This window comes from Suncus etruscus, chromosome 3 (assembly GCF_024139225.1).
Source record: "Suncus etruscus isolate mSunEtr1 chromosome 3, mSunEtr1.pri.cur, whole genome shotgun sequence".
NCBI classification, from domain to species: Eukaryota; Metazoa; Chordata; class Mammalia; order Eulipotyphla; family Soricidae; genus Suncus; species Suncus etruscus.
The window spans coordinates 87,090,391-87,111,692 of record NC_064850.1 but is presented as its reverse complement, the minus strand read 5'-3'; the positions used below and the strand labels follow the sequence as shown (position 1 = coordinate 87,111,692).

The 21,302-nt window shown below is 54.6% G+C and overlaps 1 protein-coding gene across 1 annotated transcript; it reads right to left on the bottom strand.

The window, feature by feature from the left end:
* Window positions 1–357: 357 nt before the first annotated feature.
* On the bottom strand, window positions 358–21,051 carry MFSD4A (major facilitator superfamily domain containing 4A). Its single transcript, XM_049770959.1, has 10 exons — window positions 20,798–21,051; window positions 13,335–13,533; window positions 12,812–13,054; window positions 9,971–10,154; window positions 9,587–9,693; window positions 8,673–8,846; window positions 5,373–5,520; window positions 3,251–3,321; window positions 1,983–2,103; window positions 358–539 (listed from the first exon to the last, which is right to left on the bottom strand). The coding sequence occupies exons 1-10, from the start codon at window positions 21,025–21,027 to the stop codon at window positions 484–486; spliced, it is 1,533 nt and encodes a 510-aa protein (XP_049626916.1). The 5' UTR covers window positions 21,028–21,051; the 3' UTR covers window positions 358–483.
* Window positions 21,052–21,302: the final 251 nt, after the last annotated feature.

Sequence of the window (21,302 nt, the reverse complement as noted above, 5' to 3'; positions counted from 1 at the left end):
CAGCAGCAGGAATTTGAGGGACTTTGGACTATTAGTAAATAAAAAGCACATACATCCTTCAGGCATGCCTGGAAATAACTTGGGTTTTGTTGGGATTCATTTAAAATATATCTACACAGAGCAGCTGGTCACTGAATTTATGATTAATCCCTATTTTCGAACTTCAAGGAAACGTGCTTCTTGCCCACGATCATGCAGGGCTGGTGCACGTAGCAACTCAGGTGGAGGAGGCTCTGAATTGTCTTCTTCCTTCCCACCTGGCCAGCTCTGAGCAGTGTCCAAGCCAGAGAGAAGCGGGAATGGGAATCGCAGGTTAACTAATGATTTGCCAGGAAGGAGCAGGGTAGCAGACCACACTGCCAGCTGTCTCATGCTGTGTCCAGAGTTGGGAGTGCTTCCATCTCAGCCCAGCTGCCTTGAACCCTTTGGTCTGTGCTGGTGCTTGAGAGCCTGAATGTCTTCGCTTGCCGCTGCTGCCTAGTTTTACCTCTGGTAGAACTCCAAGTCTTCCAATCCAAGAGGCTTGTCTGGAGTAGGACCTACAAGGAGGAATGAAGCAGCATGTTACAGCAGCTCCTATGAGCTGTGGCAATGCCTCCAGAGAGTGCCTTGGGCTTCTGGAGTTACTGCCAATCTACACCCTTCAGGAGCGTCCTAGCAAACTGCTGGTGGGACTATGGGCTGCTATCAGGGTTTGGTGTCTGTTTGCTCCATGAAGAGGAATAAAATCAATATTTTTTGATATGGGGCCAAATGAAGCTTAGGGCTGAATTGGATTAGATACTAAATCTTATGACTGAATGGAGAGGTGGGGTGGTTATGTGTGTGTATGTGTGCGTGCGGGCTGGGGGGTGTCTCAGAAAACTCAGCAACAGTAAAAGGATTCTGAGTGCAAGAAGGTCGAACAGGGCCCGGAGAGATAGCACAGTGGCATTTGCCTTGCAAGCAGCCGATCCAGGACCAAAGGTGGTTGGTTCGAATCCCGGTGTCCCATATGGTCCACCGTGCCTGCCAGGAGCTATTTCTGAGCAAACAAAAAAGAAGGTCGAACAGATCTGAGGTGTCTCTGCAGCACTCACTGTGTTGTAATTCTCAGATCAAAAGGAGTCTCAAGTGGAAAAGGTTTAAATAAAAAAGAAAGAAAGCTGGGGAACAAAGCTACAGTTGGTGTTTGGGACCCCCATACAGGGTTTAGCAGGGTTGGGGGGGCGTCTGCCCACAGAATCCTGCTGTCTGGTCTGATACACGTGGGACAGATGTGTGTTAGTCAGCTGCCTGCAGCCCACCTGCCCACATTGTGTGGCCTGTGAATGATTTTATAATATCCAAAGGGTCCTTGGCAGAAAAAAGTGTCCCCCATCCAATCCCCAGCCTCAAGGGTGAACACACACAGCCACCTTCGAGAGTGCTGTGGAGTCCAATGACCACTTTGCAAGCATTTGGCTTTCTCTGGAGAATGCCATCTATCCAGTGGCTATATGATGGGCACTAAAAGCTGGGGGTCCCCTGCTCGGGGTCTTGAGGAGCAACTAGTCGTAGGTCTGTCCCACAGTAGCTTGGCCAGGGGACTGCTTTCTGAAAAGAAAATCTGGACTGGGGACAAAATCGCAACTGTAGAGACACGCCAGCTAGGCTGTGGGCCAGCTTACAGCACAGGAGGCAGGCACTGCCTTCCAGTGCTGGAGAGGCTGCAGGGAGATTCTCGCCCATGGGACCGTGGCATGAAGGGATGGAGGAAGCCAAGTTCATGGCCCTGCCTCTCTCCTCATGGAGAACCCATGAGTCAGCCCGTCCCACACAGACAATTGCACAGCCCAGCTGGAAGAGGGGAAAAGGAAGCTGTAGAAAAAATAAACATTTCCTTGTATTTTCCTTGGAACAGAAGTACATTCGTGGCGTGTAAGCAACCGGCGTCTCCCACGTCTCCCTCCCCACAAGCTCTGTTTTTCTCCTCTTGTGTAGAAACAGGTTTTTTTCCTTACCTGATGAGAGTCTGGAGTACATCCTGTGGAAAAACAGGAGCAAGATATAGAAGGTAAAAGCCAAGCAACCAAAGATCACACCACAGACCAGGAAACTGTGGCTGCCCCGTGCCTGGAAGACCTGCCAAGGGGAAAAGAGACAGCACTGTCAGGACCTGGCATGGGACACAGCGGGCGGCAATGGGTGGAGGCCCAGTGCTCCCACAGAACCAGACAGACCCCTCAGGCCACCTCTGCAGGAGGCAGCAGCTCTGCTTCAGGCGGCCACACCTGGCAAAGCCCCTTAGTCCCTTCCACTTGGTCTCTGGAACCTCCTGAAAAATGTCGGTTATCTTCACTAAAATGTTGTAGGTGTTTCCCTACTCACCAGCCTAACCACAACTTTGTAGAGGATGTTTTAACCTTTCATTACACAAAATGTAAAATATGCCAAAGTCACAAACTATCTTTCAGCCCCCCAGTATATTCATAATTATTTTCTCTCTCTTTTTTTGGTTTCTATTAATATATTGGTAGAAGGGATCAGCTGCACAACATTTAAAATACCAGGGATCTTCATATTTATTTTTTGGTTTTGTTTTGTTTGGGGGCCACAGGGGTACCTCCTGGCTCTGCACTCAGGAATTACTCCTGGAGGGCTCAAGGGACCATATGGGATGCTGGGATTCGAACCTGACTTGGTCGAGTGCAAGATAAATGCCCTACTTGCTGCGCTGTCACTCTGGCCTCTACATCTTCATATTTCTGAGTTAAAGTATTCTCCTTTGTAAAATCTTCAATAAAGGGCTCGAGAAGGGTGAAGGCACCTGCATTGCACACACATCTGGTTACCCAGCACAGCCAGGGGTGACTCCTAAGCCCCTAAGCACTCTGGGTGAGACCCCAAAACCAGAGTCTTAATAAAGAGCACAGTAGCTGATAGTATTTCGTGTGCCTGGTGAGTGAAAGAGACCCGGTGTTTACAGGGGAGGTGACTGTGTTGGACCCTAAGCAGTGTGAGGGCCCTTAGGAAAATTGGACCACATTTCTGGGGGTGTAGGAACTGGTGGGCTGAGTAGATAGAACCTTTGACAAACCTGGGACTTGCACCCCCAGGTGTGTATCCCGCTCAGAAACCCTGAGCACAGAGACTCAGTTTTGAGGCTGGCCAGGAAACTGGCGATGCTTCCAGATACCATGGGGACAAGCGGGGAGGGGCAGTGTGGGTGCAGAGGGTGGGCTTGGAACCCCTTCCCAGCCACCCCCCACTCTGCTAAGGCCCCACATACCGAGCCGACCAGCATCTGGAGGACCATCTCGCCAATTCCCGCTCCTGTCACCAGCACGGTGGTGGCACAGCCTGCCCGAGAAAAGCGGGTTGATAAAGAAAAGGGGACATGCAGCTGGCTCAATCCCAGTCTGGGGTGCCCCTGACAATCATATGGCGCCTCTACTCCCCAGCACCTCTCACGCCTGGGTCCTCCTTCTGAGGATGCTATTGCACCTATGTCACCTGCAGTCTCTCTTTACAGCATGCTTGAGGCTACTGAGCCTGGTGTCCTAGGTGCCCCACCCCTCTGCTCCTCAGTCTCACAGGAGCAGCAGCACATGGCCCCGGCATCACCTCTCAGGTACTGGTTCCAGGCCCAGCTTGGCGACCCATGAGCCAGGTGAGCCCAGGCGAGTTCTCTCCTTGCTTCAAAGCAGACCCCACAGTGTGGGATGCTGGCACAGGCATGCCAATGCTTAGCAAAGGGTGGCACACTGGAAGCCACCCCTAGGCATCAGGACAAAGCTCAGATACTTCCATCATCTCTAGAGAACCAACTGGTCTTAGGTGCCTACCCCACAGCTTCTACATCCAGGTTCTGCTCCCGACTTCTCTCTCCAGACTTCTCTTTCTGCCTCCAGCGCCACTCCCACCTCACCCCCACTCTGCCTGGGTGGGGTAACCGCTCTTCGACCCCCCTCCCCAGTAAGGTCTAGTCTCAATTCCCTTGCTGTCGGTCCCTTTGGTGGTGAGAAGAGTGCATGTGCCTGACCTTAACAGCCCCAGCTCAGACCATGCTTACCTCAGCACTGTGGGCCGGCCACTCAGGGCAGCCACCATTGATTATCATTGTCTGTCCTGGGCTGCAGTTTCTCCTGAGACTCGCTTCTGTTTGTACCTGCCTCTGGCCCTGGCTGCTCCTGGCGCTGCCCCTCCCGCCCCAGGAATGCTTTTCTCTCTCTCTTCCACCTTTACAAATCCTGAGCCAGCTCCTGCCCCATTTCTCCTCTGAGCTGCCTCTGAACTCCTGCAACATTGGTGGTCATTTTATCCTTCTACTCAGACACCTTCCCAGGACATGCACAGACACTGCACCAAGACATGGGACACTACAGAGCAATGGCACTATCTACAGACTGTGGAGTGAGATCACACTGTGTAGGGTCTACACGCCCCCTCCCTGAAGCAGTACAGAGGGTCTCCATGGCTCCAAATGCTCTGGGCCTCAAACGTGCTGTGAAGAGAGACTGCAGGTGACACTAGGTGCAATAGCATCCTCAGGTTAAATCATCCAGAAACTCTGGGCAATGAGCACAGCAGGCTGCAGTACAAGGGCTGTGCTGGCTTTAATATGGGGCTCTGATGATGGCAGATTCATAGGCAAGGGGACAGCCTTGAAGAGTGGAGCGGCAGAAATGGGGGAGGAGTGTTGACAAGCAGGCTGTGATGATAAGGGCTGAGAGAAGGTGGGACGGAGGAAAACTCAAGCCACTGGCATCGTTTCTGCTAGCTCCCTGTCATCACTCCTCGCTCACTGTCTGGGTACCCAAGCACCGTGTGGGCCACATGCCTTCATTTCCTATTTGGTGCCTCGCCCTTTCCCTTTCACTTCAGGGTTGGGCTCCTGCCTCTCACAGGTGCTCATCTCCAGGCTTTCCCCCCACCCTTTGGGGGTGTCCCTAGTTATGTCCAAGGGTAACTGTCAGTACTCAAAACATAATTATTCTAAATGAACTCATTGCAAAGATCTTTGTCCTGTGCACTTGGAAGAAAGGAGACAGCCCAGCCCCTAGGGTCCTGGTATCAGAGAGGGCCGCTGCCAGCCTGCCTTGGGGGGAGAGGGGCGGCTCAGGAGCTCAGGCTGGTCCAACACGGCCGAGGCAGGGAGCAGAGTCCGCATACAGGCTCGTGGCCACTCTGCTTCCTTTGAACAGGAGCTCACGGTGTGAGTATCACACCGAGGCAGCTGAGGGCCAGGTGCCACCTAGAGGGAAGATGCCGAGAAGCTTCTGTTTCTCCGCGGCCTGGCAGCAATTCCAGGTGGGCCATGTGTTGAGTTGGCTCGGGTCAGTACAGTGTGTGCGAGCACCACTCCCTGAGCACTGGCTGGTTGCAGGGCCCTGTGGTGCAGGCGCGCTCACCTCTGTACTGCAGGATGTCCTCGGTATAGGCCAGCATGCTGGGGAAGGTGCTGCTGAGGAATAGGCCTAGGCTGGCTGTGCCCACGAACAGGAAGATGACGTTGTAGGAGAAAACGAGGAGCATCAAGAACGTCACCACCACGCCAACCTGTGGCAGTGCAGGTGGAGGAATCGATCAGAGATGGGGAAGCAGGGGGAAGGAACACCTCCACTTGACTTGGCCGCCTGCACCTGAGAGCTGCGAGGCCGGAGCGCCCCCCTGTGGGCCGTGTGAGGACTGCACCGCCCGGGACCGGCGACTCCCAGGAAGCGCGGCAGTGGCTCCGGGCTGAGCTGCTGCGGGAGGCTCCCCGGCTTCCCGGTGAGGCAATGCCGCTGCCGGCGGGTAGCCCGGGCACTGCCCACGCCGGGTCTGGGAACTAAAGCAGCTGGAGGGACCAGTGCAGGGCCCCGGGCATGTCCACACTCTGAAACTCAGAACAGGAGTGTGGATTGGGTCCTGTGGAAGACCAGCGAGCTGGTCTGCAGGAAGCCTCATTGCTCGCTGCTTTCTCCCGGGGTCCTGCAGAGGCTGCCACTGTGTCCCCACCCGCACTGGTCCCTCCAGCTGCTTTCGTTCCCAGACCCAGGCTTGGGCCTGACACTGCTCTACCCCCTCCTCTCATCTCAGTCCAACCAAACTCCCTTCTACTTAGAAAGAACACTCCCGCTTCGTGGCCTTCCTACTTCCCAGCTACTAGAGCAGAACTCACTCTTTCTTTCTTTTCTTTCTTTTCTTTCTTTCTTTCTTTCTTTCTTTCTTTCTTTCTTTCTTTCTTTCTTTCTTTCTTTCTTTCTTTCTTTCTTTCTTTCTTTCTTTCTTCTTTCTCTCTCTTTCTTTCTTCTTCCTTCCTTCTTTCTCTCTCTCCTCCCTCCCTCTCTTCCTTCCTTCCTTCCTCCCTCCCTCCCTCTCTTCCTTCCTTCCTTCCTCCCTCCCTCCCTCTCTTCCTTCCTTCCTTCCTCCCTCCCTCCCTCTCTTCCTTCCTTCCTTCCTTCCTTCCTTCCTTCCTTCCTTCCTTCCTTCCTTCCTTCCTTCCTTCCTTCTCTCTCTCCTCCCTCCCTCCCTCTCTTCCTTCCTTCTTCCCTCCCTCTCTTCCTTCCTTCCTTCCTTCCTTCCTTCCTTCCTTCCTTCCTTCCTTCCTTCCTTCCTTCCTTCCTTCCTTCCTTCCTTCCTTCCTTCCTTCCTTCCGCTGGGATTGACTCAGGACCTCACACAAGCAAGTGAAGTAGGCAGGGAAACAGGAAAGGGCCCCCATGACAATAAGTTCTAGAGCTGTAATAAAAATTCTTGGAACATTCAAACACACACACACACACACACACACACACACACACACAGAGGAATTTAAAGAAGTTATTCTTGTCCTTGCCCAAAGGCTGCCAGGGCACATTCTGTGGATATTGATAAGAGAAACTCCAGCAGAAACAAAAGCCAGGAAAGGATGGTCAGAGATCAACTGATCCCAACCTTCCTCCTTCCTGGCATCACACAGGACTCTTCCCAAGGTAGAGAGCCCCATGCAGGACAGGTTGGGAGAAACCCAGTATAAGCCAAATTAGAATGTAGGGAACACGCACATGTGCTCCCTGGGCCAAGTTCCAGTGCTGTTCATGGGTGCTCACATCTTGCTTTTAGAGAAGTTAACTTCTATCCTTTCCTACTTTAACACTGAAATGTGTGTCTCCACTTTTTTTTTTTTTTTTTTGGTTTTTGGGCCACACCCTGTGACGCTCAGGGGTTACTCCTGGCTATGCGCTCAGAAATTGCTCCTGGCTTCTTGGGGGACCATATGGGGCACCGGGGGATTGAACCGCGGTCCGTCCTAGGCTAGCGCAGGCAAGGCAGGCACCTTACCTCCAGCGCCACCGCCCGGCCCCCATGTCTCCACTTTTAAAGAAACCTGCAACTAACTAACTCTCTCTCTCTCTCTCTCTCTCTCTCTCTCTCTCTCTCTCTCTGTCTCTCTGTCTCTCCCTCTCTCTCTCTCTCCTCTCTCTCCTCTCTCTCTCTCTCTCTCTCCTCTCTCTCCTCTCTCTCCACACCTGTTTTTACTTCACTGCTTATCTCCTGCAATTCTTTTCTGTATGGGAAGACGATGAACCCGAAAGTCCTGGGTAAGCTCTAGGACCAATTTTCTTATCCTGCAAAACCCAGCTCTAGCCTGAGTCCAAGGCTCACTGACAAATTGGTGGCAGAGATTAACCCCTGTGCGGGGCAGACCAAGGGGATGTCAGGTGTGGTTAGATAGCCACCTAGTGGGGCTGGCAGGGACTCAAGGTCTGTGCTGTGCAGGGACTCAACTGCAGACTTACAGTGATCTAGATCTCCCAGGTGTTCCAGGGAGGGAGGGAGGGAGAGAAGGAAAGGGAGAGACAGACAGACAGACAAAGAGATAGACACAGAAAGAGAGAGACAGACACCGAGAGAGGACAGAGACAGACACAGAGAGAGAGATCCTCCTCAGAGCTGCCACCTCTCACCTCCCCACTTCACCTAAGTCACCTATAGACCTCAACCACATCACAAGGCAAGTGTACTCATTGTTGCTGAGCCACATCCTAAATTCAGGAATCCCTTCTTCAAGGCCACCAACAAGCACAAGACCAAATCCAAGGGCACCCCAACCTTGGAGCTCAGAGTGGCTTCCTTGAGAGCCTATGTGACGTATAGGAACTTGAGAATCACATGAGGGCTGGGGATGTGGCTTGAGAGGTGGAGCATGTGCCCAACAGTGTGAGGTCCTAGGTTCCATTCCATAAACCACACAGTTTCCAGAACACACAGAGTATGCCCAAGTGGCCCTGAGTAGAAACCTGGTCACTGAACTAACTCGTGGCTCCCTCAGCTGGCAAAGCACCAAGAACTGGGCCTAGGCCATCCCCATGCCTGCTGAGGTGGCCCCTTTAAAACAACCCCCAGAGGAATTCCAAAATTCAGGTCCCCATGTCCTGGCAAAAGAGAGCCCTGCTGGAGATGGAGCCTGCCGAAAGGCATGGGGCAGGAGGCAGTTGGTGTTCAGGGCAGGTTGCTGGCACCCCCTCACCTCCTGTCACCTCTTAGGAATCTGCTTCCACACTGCAGTGGTCACAGCACGCACCTCTTCCTTCTGGACAACAAACTCAGAGGGATGTCTCCAAGCTGACTAAGAACTGCCTGGACAATGGACAACCCCCTCTCCCAGCATCTTCCACTCTTGCCCACATTCATGCCAACTGGGGGTCCAGTTCCCGGGTTCTGGAAAGCCAGGGGTGCTGACGTACCACATTGACGAAGACCATACTGGCAGGGTTCACTCTGGAGGAGATGGGGATGGAGAAGAGTCGGCCCAGGGTGATGAAGCCCCAGAAGAGGCTGGGCAGGTAACCAGCTGACTTGTGTCCCATAGAGAGCGGCTTCTCCACAGCATAGCTGTACACAAAGGCCGAGTATGCCCCCTGCGGAGAGATGCCCTGAGCTCACTTGCCTGCAGTGGGGGCCAGAGTGAGGGGGAGTTCACTCAGCTTACCGAGCTCCTGCTGAGGCTGAGAGGTCTAGAGACATTTCTCCATGTGGGGACCTGGGCTCTGCCCTCCCACCATAATGGGGTGGCTAGAGAAGCGGTGGCAGATGAAGGGCAGAGAAGTGACCAGCTCAAGGAGTCAGGCCCCCAGAACTGTCAGCACCCTGTCCACTGGATTCTCTCTGGGAATAACGTTGAGGTTTCATTTGTGATGCAGGATCGAACCTACGGCCTTACACATGCAGTCAAGTGATCTACACTGAGTCGTGTCCCCAGCACAGAGCTCTACTAAGCTTTTCAAGGCCTGTGCTTGGGCAAGCCCCTCACGTAAGACTGTCCTGGTTGAATCCTAAGAGATTTCTCTTAGTGCCTAACAGACACTAAGTCCCACCTCAGGGGTCATTATTGGAATAACTGGACCCCAATGCTGCCCCAAGTTCATTTCCAGCCCTGGCGGGCATCCCAGGAAGTGGGTCAGAAAGCTAGTACCCACAACTTCTGACTCATCCTCTACCTGGAACCCCTACTAACTGGCCAGCAGACACCTCCCATCAGAACTCCCAAATCAAACGACAAGCTGCTGTCCAAACTGGCTCCCCAGACCTGGATCCAGCTCATAGCACAGGCCAGGGAGACAACCCCTTCCTTTCGCCCTCCCCAGGCCAAGTCTCTCACCGTGATCCCATCAGTCATGAACAGTACCAGGGCTGCCAAGATGTGGATGGCAAAGAAGGAGTAAGGGGCCCCTCTGCAGTTCCTCCTCCAACAGCAGCTGAACAGGTCTGTGTGTGGGAGACACAAGAACAAGGTGACGGCAGGCCTCCCCTCTCCGGAGGTGCCTAAGGACGGACTGCCAGATGGGGCCACTGCTTCCTGCCCCTGCTCTCTCTGGTGGCCGCTCAAAAGCTCAGGAAGCCGCTAGGGACCGCAGGCTGAGCTGGAGTCAGTGGCTCCAAACCCTGCCCTGGGAGATGAGTGAGGGTCACAGGCCTTCGAGCTCTGTCCACTGGCTGGGGGAGGGACAGGCAGGGAGCCTTGGAAAGGCCATGAGGGCCCCACCTGGGTGTGGCTGAAACTTGGGGGGCAGCGAGGAGGAGGTGGAGCTGGAGGAAGCGTCTTCCTTCTCCGGGGGCTGCGTCTCCATGGCCAGCTCATCCGCCGAAAGGAGCAGGGGCCTGCGCTGGGGGCAGGTGAGCAGCCGCTCCTTGGACAGCAGAAACAGGACAGCCAAGGGCACCGGGAGCTGGAGGGTGGGCACAAGTCAGGCTCCCCTCAGGCATGTGACTGCCCACCGCACACACCTCCACGCATGGCGTCTGCTGTCCTGTGCTGTGGGAATGGGGGGCTGGAACTGCTGCCCACCCCATGCCATAGTCATCTCCTCACAAGCGAAGCTGGACCTGAGTTCACACTGGGCAGCCGTGGGGTTCACAGGCATGTGCTCCAGCCCTTCCAGCCATCTTCACAGCTTCAGAAACTACTTTTTTGTCTTTTTTTGGTTTTTGGGTCACACCCGGCAGTGCTCAGGGGTTACTCCTGGCTCTACACTCAGAAATCGCTCCTGGCAGGCTCGGGGGACCATATGGGATGTCGAGATTCGAACCACAGTCCTTCTGCATGCAAGGCAAATGCCTTACCTCCATGCTATCTCTCTCCGGCCCCCCCTTTTTTGTCTTTTTTGAGGATTTACTCTGCACTTAGGAATCATTCCTGTCAGTGCTCAGGGGATCAGATACTAGAAAGAGCAAACCTGGGTCAGCCATATGCAAGGCAAGCCCCCTATTAGTGTACTATTGCTCTGCACCCCTTGAAAAACCCTTCTAACAACCTTATTCATCTACCCCTTCAGACTGGCAGATGTATAAATACATTTGCTCCAGTTCATAGCTCTGTCAAGTAAGTGTGTGTGTGTGTGTGTGTGTGTGTGTGTGTGTGTGTGTGTGTGTGTGTGTGTGTGAAGGCTGTTACTCCCACTTTGCAGATGGGTAATTGAGATGTGGTTATCATTGTACATGGTAAGCCAGAAGCCCAGATACTGTAAGGAGCTGGAGCTAGACATAAGGTCCTGGGAATGAGGGGTCTGGGGTAGTGTTGGAGGAGGGGAGAGGTTGCTTGGGGTTGAGGTGTCTAACCTGGAAAACAGACGCAGATGCCTGATTTTAAAACGCTGTTCTGTGTTCGCTGCTATTTACATCAGACTGCTAAGGTTTCTGTGGAATCTCTAGAGTAATGATAATGTCTCTTGCATCTGAGGTTGCCTGGAGAAGTGGCCGCCACCTCCCGCAGGCATCAGCTGCTCCTGCTCCAGAGCCACCTGCTGCTGCTTCTGCAGAGGAGCTCAGGCTACCATTCCTGGGCTCCACATGGAAAGCTGGATGCTCTGGGGAGACCATCCCTGCCTGCAGCAGCTTCCCTCCCAGATCTCACCTCCATATGCCCTGTGGATCCCTAAGAAGCCCCATACAGTCACCCACAATGGGGCCAGGGCCTGGGGAAGAGACACAGGCCTGGCTCAGGAGCCTGGGGTCTGATAGGGAGGGAGACAGTCTCCCCTTAGTCGGGAGAAACAGGAAACTGCATGGCTGAATGCCTGGGCGAAGGCCAAGGGGAAACAGGTGTCAGAGGGGCGTTGTCAGGTGGGACTTTCCCTGGGAAGAGGGACCTGTGTTGAGGGCATGCTGGCACCCACGAGAGCTCACTGGGTCTTGAAAGGTGGCGCCACCTTAACAGGCAGTGCCAGGGCATGTGGGGCATGTGCTCTTGTGACTGTGTGGTGGGTGCAGTGTGTGATGCGAGTGCATGAGTATATGTGTATTTGTGAGGGTGGTGTGTGTGTGTGAGAGAGTCTGTGCAAGGTGCGTAAGTGTGGTATGTAAGTGTATAAATGTGTGGTCTATGAGAATATGTGAGTTGTGTGTGAGCTTGTAGTGTGAGTGTATGTGAGATTAAGCATATAGGGATATGCACGTGTGTATGATTAAGTATATAGGGGTGTGTGTGTGTGTGTGTGTGTGTGTGTGCTGTGTTCACCAATGCTCATATGCCTGCACAGCCTCATCCTTCCATAATGGGCTATTTCTCTTCAGACAAAAGCCAACATAAAATTTCCAAAAATCCAGCAGTGCACAGGGCACCCCAAGGAGCCAGGGCTTCGGAACCCACTCTGCATCTTGGAGGCTCAGCCTGGACACTGGCGTACTGGCTCCAGCAGTGCAAATGTACCACCCAGGTACATTTTCCCCAACAGTGGCACATAGTGAAGAGGGGTATGTAGTTGGGAGCACCCCATGAGGACTCTGGGTCAGGGGCAGGAAAAGACTCAGAAGCTGGAAGGCAATGCAGGGTTCTGGCTACACTGCCTCCTACCAGTCCTTCCTAGCCTGTGATGGGCAAAAGGTCGAGGTAATGGTGAGAGTCACACGTCTGTCTGGTGTGGAGATTTTGGGGCAGAAAGTATGGCGCCCAGCTGAAGGGCCTACAATCCCTTCCACTGCAGTGGAGAACTACAGTGTCCCGCCTCTCCCTTCTTGGGTACAAAGTCCTCAGGAGGCTTTCAGGGAGGTGGGATCTGGGGTGCTCTGCTCTGACCACAGGGCCCAGGTGGGCAGAACCTCGGGAGCTCATCTTGTCCATCCCTTCTCCTCTCACTAGGCCTGGATAATCTTAGAGAGGTGGGGACCCCTGCAAACAGGGCTCTGGGTACACCTCTGTCCACGCTAGTCACTGAACATACTCACTGTGCAGCATCCCTGAGGGTTGCCTTCCCATGAGGGTACACTGAAGGCTCAGGTAAATGGGGGTCCATGCTCCCTAGGGGCAGGTGTGGGCTATGAGGGTCATGTGTCTGCCTGGTGTGGAGATCTGGGGCAGGTGGATGGGCTGCCCGGAGTGGACACTCACATTGATCAAGGCCATGATCCAGAAGGCATAGGACACACGAATCCCTGTCCCACTCTGGGGGGATGTCCTGGGGGGCAGCGTCTGGTTGACTGGAGGGGTCACTTGCTGGCCCAGGGCCCCTGAGGCGTGGAGCATGCGGGCACCAGCCGTGGCGTTGGCAGGCAAGCAGCTGGCCTCAGACAGGAAGGGGTCGGCGATGAGGGGGCTGAGCAGAGCGCCAAAGCCCACAAAGAAGTGGAGAACCTGCCAGGAGAGGAGGGAGTGGGGAGCTGCTCAAGCTTCAGACCCCCTCACCTTGCAGCCCTGCTGGGTGGCCCTGTTGGGTTCCAGAGGGAGGCACCACAGGGAGTGGAATTCAAGAAGCTGGGAGCTGGAAGGAGGGAAAAGGGAGACGGGGGATGGAGGAGCAAGCTCTGCCGGCTATGCACTTTGGCCTGGGCAGCTCAGGGCTCCCACGCAGCTGCAAGCACAGCTGTCTGCAGCTGCAAACACAGCTGTCTGCAGACACCAAACTGAGACTCACCTGCAGGAAGATGGCAGAATCCTTCTGGTAGATCCTCACCAGCTGCATGTTGGCCACCGTGTCAATGCAGCCCATAGCCAGGCCCGCTAGCGCCATGACTGAGGCCAGCACCCTCACATTGTGGCACAAGGGGATGACAGCGAACACCACGGAGATGGCCAGGGAGGAGGTGAAGAGCGCCCATAGTGACTGCGCCAAGCTGCAGGTGGGAGGGAAGCAGGTCAGCCCTCAAATGAAGGTTCCCTCATCCTTCTCCACTACTGGGTGGCTGGGGAAGCCAGCCTGTGATAGGAAGGGGAGGCATATGGACAAGCAGCTCTCACTCTGGCTATGGTTGGAGCAGCTGTTCCCCTGGCTCATATTTGAAACCCAATTCCTCAGCATCCTCAGGGGCGCTGGAAAGCACTGGAGAAGGAGTTGGTATGGCCGCCATGGGCAGTGGGGAGCCCTGACTAACTCCTTCCTCCCTCACACACTGTTTCAATGGTTTGCAGGCTTTCTGCCTAGACATGTCAATCTACCAGGGAAGCGAGGAGACAAATCTGCTTTAGCTTCTCCAGGGATCTGGGCACAGCATGAAACTGGAAGTGGGACCCAGGAGACAGTCTGAACCCTCACTTCTGAGCCAGCTGCAGTGGGTGTCCCCATAGCAACAGAAAAGCTGCCCGATGCCTTGTAGGCATCAGGCCAAACTGAAGTCCATGGTCGAGGTATTTAGCATCTCTGCTGGCCAGAGTGTAGTTGGGAGACCCTGCGACTTGAGAGGGACTTTTCTTCCCCCACAGGAACCAGAAGCAGGAGGGCTGAGGCACCGCATGAGTGAGTGAAGAAAGGCAGCATGTCAGAGACATGCTGATGCACTGGGACCCACAACCAGATTCTGAGGAAGGAAGAGATTCCTCATGCAGGGAGAAGGCTCTGGAAGGGACAGGTTATGGAGGAACCACAGAGCTGACTATAATGCTTGAGGGTCCTTCTGGTGGTGCTTAAGGGACTGGGGATCAAACCTGGTTTTCCCCTGCTCCAAGCTCACGCTCCAGCCCTTTGAGCTCTCTCTGCCAGCAGGAACATTCCTTATGGAGGAATGTTCAGGCTTTCAGCAGGATGGCTGCAGGATCTAGAAATGAAGCTGAAACAAGCAGCAAGGAGACCCAACATAGAGGGGACACAAGTCCTTATTTTCTCTCTTCTCATCAGGCTGACCAGCTGGACAGTTACTGACCATAATCCTGCCTGTTCAGCTTAGCTTTGTGGGTGTGGGTGTAGAGGAGCGCCTACTTCACTGCCTCTAGGATGAGGATGTGGTGTAGTTGTGAGGACGCTATTACATTCTCTCAAGCCCCCAGACTACATCTGTGTCCAGCAGTGATAGTCCTGGCTGCTAGCTGTGCGAGTTTCTCTCCCCACCTCTGTGGGCTGGAAGAAACAGCCTCTCCCCTACAGAAGTTAAATGAAGCAGCCACCCCGGGGTGCATTTCAGGAACGGATGAGGGCCACTCGCTCCCCTCGCTGACATAGGCATCACCTGTCACCACTCTCATTCCAGGACCAATTCACGTGAAGAATGAGCACACTGTCCATGTTGCCCTAGAAGCAACCTGGATGCAAATGGCTAAATCAGTCCAGAGGCCAAGTCCTGGGGGCCAGCAGACCTGGGGAGGAGGAGCTGAAGGAGGTGTGGGAAGAAAAGAGCAGCAGTGCACATTCATCTGACACGACAGCAGCAAATACAGTGGCCAAGACTTGTGCACATACTTGTGCAAGACACCACTGTAATTCACTTTGAATTGGTACCTATTTGACCGAGGAGTAGCTAAGGAGGTCACTGCAGAGCTTGGGGTCAAACCTGGGTCTTCTGGCTTGATCTGTTATGTGCCTGCTTACCGAAGGCTGTCTGGGAGGCATATGTGTATGTGAGGAGTATGTGTGGACTTTGTTGGTACATGATGTATATACATGTGGTATAGTGTGAGATGTGATATATGTCAATTTTTGGGGTCTATTTAGTAGTCAGTAGTGAGGGACTCTAGGCAGTACTAGGGAGTGAAGCTGGGTCAGGCTGTGCAAGGCAAATGCCCTACTCAGTATACTCTGGCCTGAGGTACATGGTGCTTGGAAGGATGTATGTGTATGTATCTGGCATGTGTGTAACATGGCATGTGTGGGATACATGCGTGGCATGCTGTGCGTGAACTAATGTAAATCATTGTGAGGTATATAAGAGGTGTGTGTGTGAAGTGCATATGTGAGGTGTGTGCATGATGTATGTCTGTGTCTGTGTGTGTGCTCGAGGGGAAGGGAGGCACCGGAACACAAGCCCAGCCAGGCTGGGGAGGGGCGTGTGGCTGGCAGGAAGCAGATTCTGCTCTGGGAGCCCAGAGGCAGGGCCTTGGGAGATGGCACCACTGTTCTCGCTAGAACATGAGCCCCTCATGTCCTGCTATCTGCGCGATGGGGCTCCCCCCACTTCAGACTCAACGTGCAATTCCATCACAAGCTCACAGCATCTGCTGCAGCCTGCTGGTTGCTGGGCCCTGCCAGGCAGAAGTGGGAGAAATGTCTGTGAAGCCTGTCTACACAACACAACCTTGAGGGGGCTAGAGACTGCTAGAGGCTGAAAGGAGCCCTGGGGGACACAGAGGGAGACAGAGGCGGAGAGACCAAAAACAGGGAAAGACCTGCTGGCAGGAGGCTCGGGAGTGGGGAGGCAGGGTCCATCCTGTTCAGGCCCCTCCTCTGTCCTATTTCTTTCATCACTTTGCTTGCAAAGGACACTAACTGCATAGGCCTAGGCCAAGTGACAGGAGGGAAAGACAGAAGAGGGGGTGGTGAGTTGACAGAGGGGAGTTTGCCTAGAACCCGGCAAATGGGCCTGGACCACTGGCTCGCAGGAAACCTTGCATGGCTTGCAGGATGCCTGACCTCCCCCGACACTCAGGGACAGCTGTGCCTGGATACCAAACAGCAGCTTGAACCAATTTCTTTAAAATAACATGCTGTTGCCAAGAACAAGGCAGTCCCAGTTGCATCCCAGAGCCAGAATGAAGTACTAACTGGCTTGGTCACTTAATGGTTTCGTCCACAGCCCTTTCCAGGAATGTGGGGATTAAAAACTATAGAAATTCTTATAGAATAAGAATGTCAAAACCATCTGCGTGGGTGCAGATGCCATGGGCTCATCTCCAGAAAACTAGCCAAGGCTCCTCTGCATTTCCCAGAGGTGGGACTTAGGGCCAGGCACTGACATTCAGCCCCTCTGAGCCTCAGTTTCTCCAGCCTCAATGACACAGAGAGCCTGCTCTTGAGGTTGCTATGTGGCCCAATGGGTCTTCAGATCCATCTTCCTTTGCTCTCTCTCTGGAGTCCTCTGAAGCTACCTGTAGCCCCCATGCTCATCCCTCCTGCTGGCTCTGTCAGACCCTAGAATCTTGCTCATCAGCAGCAGAGCCAAGATGGAGGCTCCCTTTGAGGCTTCCCCAGGTCTGCTGATGTCCCTGATACATGTTCAGGAGACTCTGAAACTGCTAAAGGGAGCGCTCTGCTTACCCACAACATCCTGAGAGTGTGACCCCACTTTATAGGGCAGAAAGCAGCCCCCCAAAGGATGAGAGAAGGCACTTAGCCTGCAAGGCCATCTGTGTATCAGCGAACTGGGACCCAAGTATCCAGGTAGGCCCAGGTACGCCACAGTCTGGGGTCCCCTTCTTCATGAAGCTGAGACCTGACCTGGTTATTTATTAATAGCTACACACAGAAGGACAAATGGGGGACAGCATGTCCTCCCTGTCCCGCTTGAGGTACCTGCCCTGCCAGTTTGCTGCGTGACATTGAGCACATGTTGACCAAGGTGTCCAGACTTATCCAGAGGGCACATGTGACCCCTAGACTGGTCTTACTCTGCCTCTCTTGTCCCTGTGCTTGGCGCCGAGTCAAACTCAGCTTGCTGTAGCCCCAGGATCTGGGGGCACCGACATACTCAGGCATTCTTGCCTCTCAGGGGCCCACACCTTCATTACTGAGGGTGTTGAGTTCTTCCTTGCCCTAGCACCAGTTTCCTTCTCTATTTCCTTTTCCCCTCTAAAATTTCTTGGAGTCTTGCTTTGATCAGAACCCAATTTTGCTCCCTAAGGCCAGTGAGTGAGCCCCAGTGCTCCATGCTCCTCCCTAACCACTCTACACTTACTTTCTTAGCCACTCCCCTACACCCTACAGTTCCCAGCATGATATGAAGAGGGCATCTGGTCTAGATAATGCCCCCATCCCATCTCCAGAGCCTGCCTGGATCCCACAGGTCTTTTACTTTCAAAACCCATCTCTCATGGATAGCCATTTGATCTGATAACTCTTTATCCATCTAGGTGTGGGCCTCAAAGCATAGAAAACAAATCCACACCAAAAGTATATGTGCGTGGAGCTCTGCTCAAAGCCAAAGAGTGCAGGTAGGCCAAATATCCATGGCTGGCTGGGCAGACAGAGGTGATTTTGGCCACATGCAGGGTCAAGGTCTTGCTTCCCTTGGGAGATGGAAGGGCCTTGGTCGACAGTATCGTACTGTGTCTGAGTGATAGGCATGCTCAACAACTAGCATGCTCACTTCCAACCTTTTCCCATGTGTTTGGATTATAAAGATAGGCAGAGGAAGATCAAGAAGTGTATACACTCTCTCCCTCCGGACTTGCAAATGCTCAGATCTCGGGCAGAAGCATGGGAGAGGCTGCTGAGGCCTGCTGAGAGGGTGCCTTGCATCACCAGTATCCAAGTCTCTACACACAGACCCTCCAGGAAATCTGATGGAGCACTGGGCCCCGGGTGGGACTCGAGCAGGACTGTGAAAGAAAGAGGCACCATCCCACGGCTCTGCTCAACTTGTCATTCAGCGCTTCCCCCACAACAGCTGGCCTCCTGATCCCCCACTCAAGAGCAGCTCCAAGCACTCTGAGTAATCACTTAAGCTGAAAAGCACTTGCAGGGGAATTGGCCTCTCAGCTGAAATGCGAGTCTGCAGAGTCCAGTTTGACAGCCTGGTCTTGGGCTGGTGGGATGATTTTTGGATTGGGGGTTGACTTGCTTGGAGGAGTGGCTTAGTCATGGTTACAGACTGAGCCACTCCTACTGGACAGACCCCCATTCCTACTGGGGTTGCTTGTCATCAAAGGAGAGTCCTTAGTGCCATGTGTCATGGGTGTGGGATATAAAGTCTGAATCACTGATGGGACCTGTTGTCCCTGCCCCCTGCCCAGCCACCACGGCTTGGGTCCCAGCAGGAAGCTCCAGAGGCCCAACTTCCTTCCCAAAGTGTCAGCTCATGAATACACACTGGGCCGCACATGCCATGCCTCTGCCCCAAGAATAAAGGTCAACTTATACCTTGGACAGCTGATGCTGTCTTCTCAAAGAGAAGCATTCCAGGGTACCTGGTCCCAAAATAAATGCCTGGATTCAAAAGCCAGGTAGGCCTCCTAACTGAGGCATATACAAGCTGCTGAGCCACACAGGAGGCTGTGAACTCCAGTAAGTTTCTAATCCTCTCTGTGCCTCAATTGCCTATTGAGGCAGAAAAGGGCCCGGAGAGATAGCACAGCGGTGTTTGCCTTGCAAGCAGCCGATCCAGGACCAAAGGTGGTTGGTTCGAATCCCGGTGTCCCATATGGTCCCCCGTGCCTGCCAGGAGCTATTTCTGAGCAGACAGCCAGGAGTAACCCCTGAGCACCGCCGGGTGTGCCCCCCCCCCCAAAAAAAAAGGCTATTATATAGTACTCTACAGAGTAAGGTAAAAAGTGAAGGTAAAATGACTGGATATATACGAAGTATTAAGAACAGAATCCAGGGGACAGGGAGGTAATGTAGTGATTAGGGCACATGCCTATCATGTATATAGCTTGAACTCAATTACTAGCACTACATGGTCCCTTGCACCTGGTCCTGGGGCCCTCCGCACTGCTGGAGTGGCTCAGTGGCCCAGAATCGTAGTGTCCAAACATATTTTCATCTTTCAGTCCTTGTACTGAACCAAAGGATCAAGCCTGAGCACTGCTTGGAAGCACTCCGGTAAAAAACAAACAAACAAACAAACAAAACTGAGCCTGGGTGCCAGGGATAGAGCTGAGCTATGGAGCACAGGCCTGGGTTTGAAACTTGGTACAATTCCCTGGCACTGAGTAAATTATTAAATCATGTATTAAGTCGGTGACTGTTGCCACCCTCTTGCCTTTCTCTTCTGTGAGCGGGTCTCCTGCTGAAGACCCTTCCCACTACCCACTTGAGGGCCAAAGCACAGAGTAGGTGAGGCTGAGTGGCTCATGTTCCTGCCAAGACTCCACTTAGAATAAGATTCTCTGCCCTTCCTGTTATATGTGCTACTCCTGTTCTTAAAATTAACCAGACAAGGGAGCTGTTGCAAGTCAAATACTTAAATTAAAAAAAAAAAAGATTTTTAGACACCTTCTAGGCTGACTCAGAGCAGGTGTGGAATCCTGGCTTCAGATCCCTTGTGCCTACCCAGACCCCACACAAAACCGGAGAGCAGGAAGAGCGAGGAGACCAGCTTCCGGCACCTTCAGGAGAGGCTGCAAGGGGCTACCCGCAGCTCCCAAAGCAGCAGCTGGAGACCAAGCAGGTCCCTGTTCTTTCCATGCGCTCCATCTGGCGGAACCCCAGGAGTGACCCCTTGGGCTGGAGCTCAGGCCCAGGACAGTCCTGGGACTCCTCTGGGAGGGCCCAGGAGATCTGGTCCCCAAGTCCCCTGCCCCCCCCCCCCGCCGGAAATGGGATCAGTGGCCACTGCTGAGGCCTGAGCTGCTGCTGCTGGCTAGGAGAGGGACCCCACTGCTGCTATAGGGAAAGGAGGGGCCTGCCAGGAGAACCAGCTCCAGTGGGCACTGCCAGGTGGCCAGGGAGTGACTGACGGGAGGAGCCTGTGAGAGTGGGACCCTCAGGACTCCTCTCTGTTCTGTACAGCTAGAGGTTGGGGGTGGGTGGGTGGGCAAGCAAGACCTGGGCAGGTGGACCGGGTCAGGGCACAAGCTGGCCTGTGTCAGCCGATTGCATGGAGCCCCAGGCAGCTCCGGGACTTGACGACGGGCACCCGCTGGCAGCGGGCAGGGCCCCCAGGTGACACTCACTCCCACTCACCACCAGCACCTCCCTTGCAATGCCACCTCTGCTGGTCCCTTGCAATGCCACCCCTGCTCGTGAAGAGGGTGGAAACCCCTCTTCTGCCAACTCTGGAGCGGCCCTCTCTCCCTCCGGCAGCGGGGGGCTTGGGCAGCAGGGGAGCTGGGCTTCCCCCTGACAGGGGGGCGAGTGAGGCCAAGAACCCTCCAGAAGTCACCTGCTGTCTCCGGCTGTCTGGAGAGTTCCCAGCAGCGCCAGGCTGCGGGGTGGCCGGTGGTCCCTCTGCGCGGGCCACCCCCCGGGGGCGCGGGGAGCGGTGCGCGGGGCCCAGGGCGGGGCGCGGCACTCACGTTCGCTTGAAGACGCCCCCGAGGGCGCTGCCCAGCAGGAGGCTGAGCTGCTGCGAGAAGAAGACCCAGGAGATCTGGGGCAGCGAGCTGTGCGTCTGGCAGCGCAGGTCCAGCAGCGTGGGCCCCAGGAAGGCGATGCACAGGCCGAAGCTGAAGAACACGCTCCAGTAGGTGAGCGTGGGCTGCAGGTGGCGGCGGAGCAGCCCCGCCACGCGCCCGTCGCAGCCCATGGCCGGCCGCTGTGAGCGCGGGAGGCCGGCGGGCCCGAGGCCGAGACCGACACCGGGGAGGCGGGGCGGGGCGGGACGGCCCGGGAGCGCCCCGCCCTCGGGCCCGGGAGTGCGGGGCGCGCGGGGCCGCTGCCAGCCGCTGGCCTCCCCTCGCTTCCCGCACGCAGCCTCCGCGCCCGGGTCCCAGAGCCCGGCTGCTCGCTCTGCTCCCTCCCGTAGCCAGCGCCTATTTCTCTGCCCTGCAAACCGTGCGCCCCAGCAGCCGCTCAGACATC